The sequence below is a fragment of the Miscanthus floridulus genome, chromosome 3, assembly GCF_019320115.1.
Source record: "Miscanthus floridulus cultivar M001 chromosome 3, ASM1932011v1, whole genome shotgun sequence".
In the NCBI taxonomy this organism is placed as follows: Eukaryota; Viridiplantae; Streptophyta; class Magnoliopsida; order Poales; family Poaceae; genus Miscanthus; species Miscanthus floridulus.
The window spans coordinates 104058719-104069087 of record NC_089582.1 but is presented as its reverse complement, the minus strand read 5'-3'; the positions used below and the strand labels follow the sequence as shown (position 1 = coordinate 104069087).

At 47.5% G+C, this 10369-nt stretch overlaps 1 protein-coding gene across 1 annotated transcript; it reads right to left on the bottom strand.

Moving 5' to 3' along the window:
* Window positions 1-420: 420 nt before the first annotated feature.
* LOC136544148 (uncharacterized) lies at window positions 421-9155 on the bottom strand. Its single transcript, XM_066536404.1, has 5 exons — window positions 7971-9155; window positions 7635-7823; window positions 5297-7048; window positions 511-616; window positions 421-440 (listed from the first exon to the last, which is right to left on the bottom strand). The coding sequence occupies exons 1-5, from the start codon at window positions 9153-9155 to the stop codon at window positions 421-423; spliced, it is 3252 nt and encodes a 1083-aa protein (XP_066392501.1).
* Window positions 9156-10369: the final 1214 nt, after the last annotated feature.

Below are 10369 nucleotides of genomic sequence, written 5' to 3'. Positions count from 1 at the left end.
CACAAATAGATATATATACATTCGCCAACGGGATCACCATAGCACCTTTGGACAGCCTCGCTCGCGGCGCGTGCGCTCCTCTCTCTCTCAAAAAAAAAAGAAAAAGAAAGAAATGCTCTTCTAAACTCAGCCTTGTGAACTGAGAGATGAATAGATGATCGCCTACCAAAGTCACATGTCCTTTTACACTAAAACGTGACGGTGTTTGATCTTGAAAGAGTATAGATGTCGATCATTCTTATTACTACAGCCAGAAATTTTGCAAGAACTGCACGAACTTCTAATGCTCGATCATTCTAAAACAATTCTCTTTGGAATTCTCCATTTTCGTCAGACGTGGAGAAACAATGCAGAGGGACCAGCTACAGCTAGCCAGCATGAACTCGCATGGGAAACGCAAGAAAGTTCACAACAATGGGTTTAAAACAGGCAAAACAAAGCTGCAAAAGCAGATGGATATGATCACACATCAAAAGATTCAGACTGATGATGCTTATAAAAAGAACTCACCCACGGTCGCGGCCTTGCGTTTTGCATGTGCGTCTTTCTCGCCGGTGGTCGTCAGCCGCATGCGGGCAGATGCAAGAATGGCCCCCAATGCTTTGATGCTGAATTCCTGATACAGCTCATGTATGAAGGAAAAGAACAAAAGTTTTACTGGTCCGTAACCTGCTGATGTACTAGCTCAATCCCAGTTTCGAACAAGGCAAGGCAACGAGCCATCGATTTCATGAACTTCTCGAACCCCTTTTATATGCCACGTGGTAGACTTCAGAGGTTCCAATCGTTCTCACCTCACCAGTCTCATACGGCTCCGGCCGTGCTAGTCTATCAGAAGATATTTTCCCCGAATGATTAATTAATCATTTTTCTATCAGAAGACATTGACCACACAGCACAATTAATCCAGTTCTACGTAGATGTTTGGATTGTATCAAATGAGGTTGGCGTCATTCTGTCCTCAGAACTCACGTAACACTTCTGCAGATTCCAGATCTCGAAGTGACTTTTCAGCAAGCACACACACTTATTACTTCATATATTGATCAGGATCATCGGGTCGCCAGTCACAAAATCTGCTAAAAAAATCGCACGACCTTGCTGATGAGTACGTACGTCCTCAACCCACATGCATAGAATTCGTCAGACGAGCCTTAATTATTAGCTCTGACTTAGACGCTTAATCTTCCTAATCAGGTTCACCTTCCAGCTCCCCACAAGAAACCACAGATCGCAAGAACAACAAACACAGAAAGCAACCGGTGATCGCATTCCCTGTCTGCACAGAAGGACAGTAACACATCGACGAGCTCCTGTACGATGACTCGGGGATTAACTCAGCATGGTGTCACTGCCCCAGCCGCTCACACAACACAACACAACCAACGGCGGCGCATGTAGCTCGCGTGGCGAAACTGCTTAAGAAATTGACGAATTTCATTCGCGCCGGGGTTTTCTAGGGCAATTTGGTCTGACTCTCGCCTCACCCGCCGGCCCAGTTGGCAGTTTACAAAACCGAGCTCGGGTCACCGTTGTACTAGCTATGTTGCGTCCTTGCGGCTGACGCTGACCTGCTTAAACTCCCTCTCGGCGTGCACCCACAAGTATGAGCAACTCTGTATGTATCCTGATCTTTTCAGTAACTCGAGTCCTTGATTTTTCAGAACTAGCCACAAGTACTCCTTGAGTGATCGCAGATCATAGTTACTGTTGGGTTTTCAACGGAAAGATGACAGAAGATTGGTGGACACTGTTCTTCAGAAATCCTGCCCCAGAAAACAAAGAACAACTGTTCCCTGATGACATCCATGATCATTCCTTTTCCGTTTCACCAGATTCATATCTTTGTTCCCATCAAAATTCTTATCCGGGTTAATTTCGCGACACAAAGAAACAATCTGATATAGCTCTTTCAAGAACAGATGGCAGTACCATGCATGGGTGTGTGAGAGTATAAGACTGATGACGAGTTTACGGCAGCGTGATTTATGCATTAGCGTCAGCCTGCAGGTCGGCTCCTCGCACTCAGAGTCACAGGTCATCTCCGTGCCAGGCGTGCAAAATTACGGGACAGTAACGTAACTTGTTTATCTTATCGAGCTAGAAAAACCTCTTCCAGTTGTTGCCCCAGTTCATCGCAAATGCCGATTTTTTTAATTTTTCAGCTTTTAAAAAAATATTCACAAATGGACTTCTGGTGGTTTGATTTTTGTTTATAGACCTTGACATCGGCGCCATGACCGATGGCGCCGAGGTCTTGGCGAGGCGTCGGACTTGGCGGTGACCTGACGCCGACGTGGATAAGACCTCGGCGCTATTGATCTTGGCGTCGAGCTCGGCGCCGTAGATCTTGACGCCGAGCTGTTACACTATAGATCTTGGCGTTTGAATTGAAACAAGTATAATTGTTCTGAGGAACATGCAACACCACCATTGCGGTTCAGCTGGTTAGGGTGCAAAAATTATTTCGAGAAACATGCAATGATTCCATTGTGGTTCAGTTGGTTTGGACGCACGGGTCTCGGCCCAAAGACCTGGGCTCGAACCCAAACAACAAATATATTTTGTTAAATTTTAATTTTGATAAGCAATTACAACAAGAAATATTATTCCTTTATTATTAGTGTCCTGGGTTTCACCGCACACTGTATATTATTGTTCCATTGTTCCACCGTACATTGTATATTTAATTTATTTTTTATTTGATTTTGAAACATTACGTACCTTGATCAGGTTGAGTTGAGTGACGTGTTTATATATATCTTGTTGCCTGGCTATCCTTTTACTTACATGCATATGCCTTTTGTCATCATATATAAGTTGAAGGCTTCCGAGACAAGTAGTAAATAAATAAAAGAATTTATTTTACATTTAGTAAGTGTAATTTTTCTTGCCTCCCTATTTTAGTGTTGAGCTCTTTAATTTGCATACCTCCCTATTTTACATGAAATAGAATTAACAAGAAGAATGAGCTTAATGTATTAACTAAGAGCTCCATATTATCATCATTTAGACTATTCAACTAAGTTTGGTGAGGAACGGAGGAGGATCTTCCCCTCATAAGAAAAACACTACTACCGAGGTATATAAACTAATAAATAAATAAATACATCCATGATTATGATAATATAAGGAGGATTTAAATTTAGATAATATATAAATAAATGCACCTTGAGATGTATCCTTCATCCTAAACAAATTACAAATTAGTAAATAGTGTTCTCTTATGTCAATAATAACAAAGTTTGGTGGAACCCAAGACGTTAGTAATAACTAAGTAAGCAAAAAAAATGATTAATAAATACAGCAAATAAAATTTGTCTGCTGGATTTGAACCTAGGTCTCATGTTAGAGCCAAGCATCCTAACCAACTAGAATACAGCTCAGATATAGAATGATTCTCGAAATAATTTTTCTTGTTCTATTGCTTATAAAAATATAGCAAAAAAAGATTCAGCGCTGGGGTTCAAACCTAGGCCTTTGAGCTAAGTCGCGCACGTCCTAACCAGCTAAACCACAATGGTGTTGTTGTATGTTTCTCGGAACAATTATACTTGTTTCATTTCAAACGTAAGATCTATAGGGTGACAGCTCGGCGCCAAGATCTACGACGTCGAGCTCAGTGCCAAGATCTATGGTGCCGATGCCTTGTCCACGTCGGCGCCAGGTCACCGCCATGTCCGACGCCTCGCCAAGACCTCGGCGCCAAAAGCCATGGCGCCGAGGTCAGGGTCCATAAACGAAAATCAAACCACCAGAGGTCTATTTATGAATATTTTTTTTAAAAAAAGGCCAAAAAATAAAAAATTCGGTCGCAAATGACAGCTGACAGATAAAGTTGTTGCAAGAAAAATAGAATTAAAATTAAATCATGGGTGCTCTTACGTGTTACTGACTTCAAGACGATGGATGCAAAGAACAATATGCATACACCACACGAGATGACCCGATCGATGTGTGTGTGTTCGTGTGGAATAACTTCATGGTTTTTCTAGTCTAAGTCAACATGTACACGTCAGAAGTTTTACCATGGAATTTTGTTACACGTAAGTCAGCGGAAGTAGCTGGTACAAAATATCTGTATATCCACAAAATATGTCAGTCAAGCAAGGCATCCAGCTGGTCGGTCGACATTGAGACACATAAGATGCTGAAAGCCTAAAACCACCAATTCAACAATGTGCAGAAGAAGAATTAATTAATTAAAACCGGGACTAAGGGTTTGTTTGGATGCCAAATTTTTTGGCAAAGTGCTACTGTAGTATTTTCGTTGTTATTTGGCAAATAGTGTCCAATCATAATATAATTAGACTTAAAAGATTCGTCTCGTGGATTTCGTCTAAACTGTGTAATTAGTTTTATTTTTTATTTATATTTAATATTTCATGCATGCATTTAAAGATTCGATGCATTTAAAGATTCGATGTGACGGAAAATTTTGAAAAATTTTACAAAATGGGATGGAACTAAACTGGCCCTAATACCGTAAAGGTTTATGAATTCTTTCGCTTCATCCATGTCTTCAGAAAAAAGTGGCCACCACCCGATCCAGAGATATTTCCGGCGCAGAGTTCCATCCCATCTGACGGCGACGCCTGCGGCCGGCGGCTGGCCCCGGCCACACGTACTACTAGCAAGAATTTATTTAGGCTGTGTTTAGGTCGTGAGATCTGAAAATTTGTTTACTGTAGCACTTTCGTTTTTATTTGATAATTAGTGTTTAATCATGGATTAATTAGGTTTAAAATGTTCGTCTCGTGATTTTCAACCAAACTATGCAATTAATTTTTTTCGTCTATATTTAATGCTCTATGCACGTATCGCAAGATTCGATGTAATGACTACTGTAGCACTTTTTGGAAAACTTTTCGGGAACTTGACACAGCCTTATTTATCGGTCACTTGCGAAGGCAGATGCCACTGTGCCGCGTGTTCAAAACTAGAATTACGTAGGCAGTACCATCAGGCACGTGCACACCGTAAGGTCGGGTTTTTTTTTTTTTGAGTAATAGAGCTTCTATTAATTCATGGCAAGATTACAATCGGCAGCCGCTAGATCGACTAGCCAGCCCGGTGCATTATCAATCCAGAAGTGACAGCGATCAGTGGCCGAAACCATAGATGCACAAAGGTTTGCCACCGAATTTGCGTCCCTTTGAATCCATCTAATCTTAAACTCACTAAAAACCTTGCCTAGCTCTAAAATGTCAAAACATAAGCCTCCGATGTGTGAAGTAGACGCATGTTGACTTAGCAGCAACTTCGAGAGTTCTTGGCAATCGACTTCAAGCATCACCCGGTCGAGTCCCAATTCCACAGCCAGCTCGAGACCCTCCCTCGCCGTCATGGCCTCCGCTGTAAGCACATCCGGTACATCCTCAAACCATCTTGCTGATCCACCTGCCACTAGACCATCTTGATCGCGGATGACCACTCCTGCCGAGCCAGTATTGGTCACCTGGTCGAAGCCCGCATCCGTATTGATCTTGAACCAGCCCGGCGATGGCTTCTCCCACTTCGTTTTCGGCGCCCTCGGTCTGACCACCGGCGCTCGCTTTAGTGACGCCAGGTCTTCCAGAAGCTTTGATATGAACCGAGCAGTAGCACCTGGTTCCCAGGATTTGCACCCGTGACCACGCGCGTTGCGACCAGTCCAGAGTGCCCAGGCGCCACATATAATTGTTTCAGTGGTCGCGATCCTCCCTGACCGCATGTGGAGAACATCCCTAGCCCAAGTGCAACTCTGTATGCTTGGCACCGGCATCCCCGTCTCCTTCTTCACCTCTTTCCAGAATTGCTTCGCGAGCGGGCAGTCGAAGAACACATGAAGCAAGGTCTCATCTCGACTGCCACACACCTCACAGTGGCTTTCTCTTGCCACATGTCGCCTCTTGAGCTCCGACTTTGATGGCAGGGAATTATGGAGCACCCTCCACCAGAAGACACGAACCTTGGGTGGCACATTCAGTTTCCATAGCACCTTCCAAAAGGTCGAGTCACCTGAAGCTGATGCCTGCCTGTTATCATCGGCCATCGCTTTTTCCATCTGGTCCCGCTTGAGCAGCTTGTAAGCAGATTTTACTGAATAAGCCCCATGCTTTTCATGTGCCCAGGCGATCACATCTTCATCTAGACGGTTGCTCGGCTTGATCTTCAGCACCTCAGCCGCCTCCAACGCCAAGAATGAGCTACGTATCAACGCTTCATTCCACACACGTGTCCCGGGTATGAACAGACCCCGTACACGCTCCACGGTGGTCCTAGGCATACGAACCAAAGGTTTGAGAGGTCGCACGCCAGGGATCCAGTTGTCTTCCCAAATACTGATGTCCCCCGGTCCAACTCTCTTGATCAGACCCCGGGCAAGGACGTCTCTGCCATGAAGGATTGCCTTCCACGTAGCCGAGCTTCGTCTTTTCTTGGTAGCTGAAAGGAAATCACAGTTAGGGTAATATTTCCCCTTCAGTACCTTGGCGCATAAAGAGTCCGGCCGTGAAAACAATCTCCATCCTTGCTTCCCAAGCATTGCATGATTGAACAAAGCAAAATCACGAAAGCCCACTCCTCCATCCTCTTTCGATCTTGTGAGTTTCTCCCATTTTAGCCAATGCATTTTGTGGTTATCGAGGGAACTCCCCCACCAGTAATTAGATACTGTCGAGGTAAGTTTCTGACACACCGTAGGCGACAGTTTGAAACAAGACATAGGGTAGGTGGGCACCGCCTGTGCATTGGCTTTCAGAAGTACCTCCCGAGCAGCACAACTGAGTCCCTTCTCTGCCCATCCTCCCACCATGCCGCACATCCTTGCTGGCACATAGTTGAACGCGTCAGTTGCACCACGCTTAGCTGCCGTAGGTAAGCCCAAATAGCGCTCCCCCAGCGCTTCAGTACCAATTTGCAAGCTGGTATGAACCACCCTTCTGTCTTCGTCGTCACAATTCGGACTGAAAAAGATGGCAGACTTGTTTTTATTCACAAGCTGCCCCGACCCTCGGTGATACTCGTCAAGGATCGTTGTCACTCTGTCCGCCCCCCTCTTCGACGCCTGTGTGAATATCAAACAATCATCAGCAAACAAAAGGTGCGAGATCCATGGCGCATGTCGACTGACTCTCACCCCCCTTGAGACATATTGTGGTCCAATGTTCTTTAGCATACATGATAAACCTTCCGAGCATATTAGAAACAGATAAGGCGAAATGGGATCCCCCCTGACGTAGCCCTCTCGACGGTTTAAACTCATCAGAGAAGACTCCATTCACCCTCACTAAAAAGGTCACAGATGTCACACACTTCATCACTAGAGAAATCCAAACTTCAGGGAATCCCATTGCTCTCATGATGCATTCAAGATATCGCCACTCAACCCTATCATAGGCCTTAGCCATGTCCAACTTGATTGCACAATCACCTTGTTTTCCCCTTTTGTTCCTCGGATAGTGTATGCATTCATACGCGATCAGGACATTATCAGTAATCAAACGGCCCGGTATGAACGCACTTTGTTCAGCTGAGATCACCTCCTCCAAAATCCGGCGAAGTCGATTTGCCATCGCCTTGGAACAAATTTTATATAGGACATTGCATAGAGAAATCGGTCGGTACTGGGTTAAATCTTGTGGATTAGTTACCTTAGGAATAAGGACCAGCAAGGTTTTATTGACCTCCTCGGGTAGCTCTCCACCATTCAGAAAACCCAATGCCGCCTCCATCACACACTTTTTGACCAGGTCCCAGTGCGTTTGAAAAAAGCCCGCGTTGAAGCCGTCAACACCCGGGGATTTGTTTGGTCCCATATGAAATAACGCTGCCTCAACCTCCTGTTCAGAAAAGGGTACCGCTAGTAATTCACTCATCTCCAGCGTCACCTTTCTCGGCACGTGAGTACACACCAGTTCCGGTTCCAGATCATCCTGGGCTGAGAAAAGGCGTTGGTAGAAATCACATGCCAATCTTTCTTTGTCTACCTGTTCTGTAAAGACACGGCCATCATCATCCTTGAGCTGCTTGATCCGGTTAGTTCTGCTTCTAGCTTTGGCTTTGGCCTGAAAAAATTCAGTATTCCTGTTGCCCTCCCGAAGCCAACTGATCCTGGATCGTTGCTTTGCCATCACTTCCTCCCGTGCAAGGACCTCTGCAAGCCGTGACATAATTGATCGTTCCCTATCCGTAGGCCCTCGATAGAGAGTATTTCCTCTCTCTTCCTCTAGCTGCGCTCTGAGCTCCTTAACTTGCTTTGTGACCGAGCCAAAGACGTCTCGATCCCAAGTTTTCAGTGCTCCTTGCAAAGTTGAGAGAGTATTCGCCACTATGGACAAATCTGCCCTGCCCGGCCCCGGGTCCCAGGATTTGTTCACAAACTCATTGTACTCCCCGTGAGTTTTCCACATGTTTTCATACCGGAATGGTTTGGGACGCCTGCCCCCCGCCCGCGCCACCGGCTCTGAATTCCTCACCTCCACCAAGAGGCCAGCATGATCCGACTCCGTCAGAGGGAGATGGAACACTTCGGATCCTCCCAGCCGATCCATGAACTTACAGTCTCCCAAGGCACGATCCAACCTGACCTTGACGTTTCGATCAGCATCCTGCCTATTGTCCCAGGTGTACGGTACACCATGAAAACCAAGGTCGGTGAAGCCACAGTCACTGACCACGTCCTGGAACGCGGTCACCTGCCACAGCTCCCTCTCAATGGCTCCAATCTGCTCCTCCACCGCCAAAACCTCGTTGAAATCCCCCAAACACAGCCATGGTTCACTCGACTGTGCTCGCAGAAATCGCAGGAGGTACCAGCTCTCCTTCCTTCGCTCCCTTCTGGGTTCACCATAAAACCCCGTAAGCCGCCAATGAGAAATCTTCAGCCGCTCACATGACAACATCACATCAATATGTGACCTTGACTTGCTCATCTCTGCGATCATGACGTCGCCACGCCACAACAGCACTAAACCGCCGCTTAAACCCTCCGCCTTGACCACTATGGCATTTTGGAAGCCAAGGTCTGCAATCAAGCCGAGAGCTCTCTCCTCCCCCATCCTCGTCTCCATCAGGAACACCACCGCGGGCCTCTTCTCCACCACCAACTGGCGGATCTCTTGAACTGCCTCGGGCCGCCCGCAGCCCCGGCAGTTCACACTAAGGATATTCATTGTGCCCGGCGGGGACTGCTCTCCGCAGCCGCCGCCGATCTCGCATTGTTGTTTGCACCACGCTTTTGTTTCTTGAGGGTTTCAATCATACTCCCCCACTCTCAGCCCCCGGATCCATCTGATTCACCCGCGAGCTCACTAGTCCCGCTGGCACCAGAGTAGATGATCCATCCACCGGAATGTTCAGGTCAGGTGTATGTGTGGCTGGGGTAGCTCCTTTCGACTTCCTCTTGCGAGGACCCGGCCGGCGCCCCTCCTCATCCATCATATCAAGCTTCCTGCTTGCACCCTGCCCACCTTCATTGTTTCTTCTAGCCACGTCCACCCGGTCCTCCTTCAGAGGTGATTGCACCTCTTGTTCCTCCGATTCCCCCATCACGCTATCAGAGTAGCGAGATCCGGTTCTAGAGCTCCGGTCCCCCGACTGATTCGATTGACGTGTGTGGTAAAAGCCCGAGGAGGAGCCACTCCCAAAAGTCTCTGCTGCTGCCCCGGCAAAGGACTGCAGCCGGCGTCTCTTCTCCTCCGGTGCTCTCAACTGAACATCGTATGGCAACTTCCCCTCCTCATTTCTAACAGCTGGAGTTGGACACTCCAAATCAGTATGCCCCAATTTACCGCATGAGAAACAAATGTATGGGAGCTTCTCATACTGAACCTTAAACCACTTCGGTTCTTCTCGTCGCTTTAGTCTGAGTAAGGTCGGTTGATCAGCAAGGCGGCAACCGCAACCGCAACCGCAACCGCAGCACGTACGTGTTGCCGTCTCGCAACAGCCACTTATATATCGATCGATCTCTCGAACTGGAACACCTCGCCGGCGGCGGCAGCGTTCTCCGCCACCCACCTTCCGAGCCCAGGAGATCGAAACGATCCGTCGTGAGCTAGGTCGTGTCACATCGCGGCGTAAGTAAGCGTAACCTGAACGTTTTTCCGCTGGGGCTGGCTGTCCGCTTCGCCTGGACGGCGTGAAAAACCTGGCCGCGTCCCGACGCGCGCGCGCGGAACGGACAAAACCACCAGCAGCCTGACTGCCTCTGGCTGCCAGGCTCCCACGTGCAGCGCCGCAGCCGGCCCACCGCACACCGCGCACGCATCCGTCCAGCCCGTTCGACGCCACCCACGATACGCACCCCGCCCCCGGCCGAAAAGTGGGAAAAACGCGTGGGGGATCCGATGGCGCGGCGGCCCCGTGCCTCTGCCTTACTACTACT

Excerpts from the sequence above, each read along its gene's own strand:
- LOC136544148 (XM_066536404.1), bottom strand. The coding sequence starts at position 9,155 with ATGAATATCCTTAGTGTGAACTGCCGGGGCTGCGGGCGGCCCGAGGCA. Across the intron at positions 7,049-7,634 it reads TGCTGGTCCTTATTCCTAAG|GCGTCGAAGAGGGGGGCGGA; the intron begins GTAACTAATCCA and ends ATATTCACACAG. Across the intron at positions 617-5,296 it reads TGGAATTGGGACTCGACCGG|GAATTCAGCATCAAAGCATT; the intron begins GTGATGCTTGAA and ends GAGCTGTATCAG.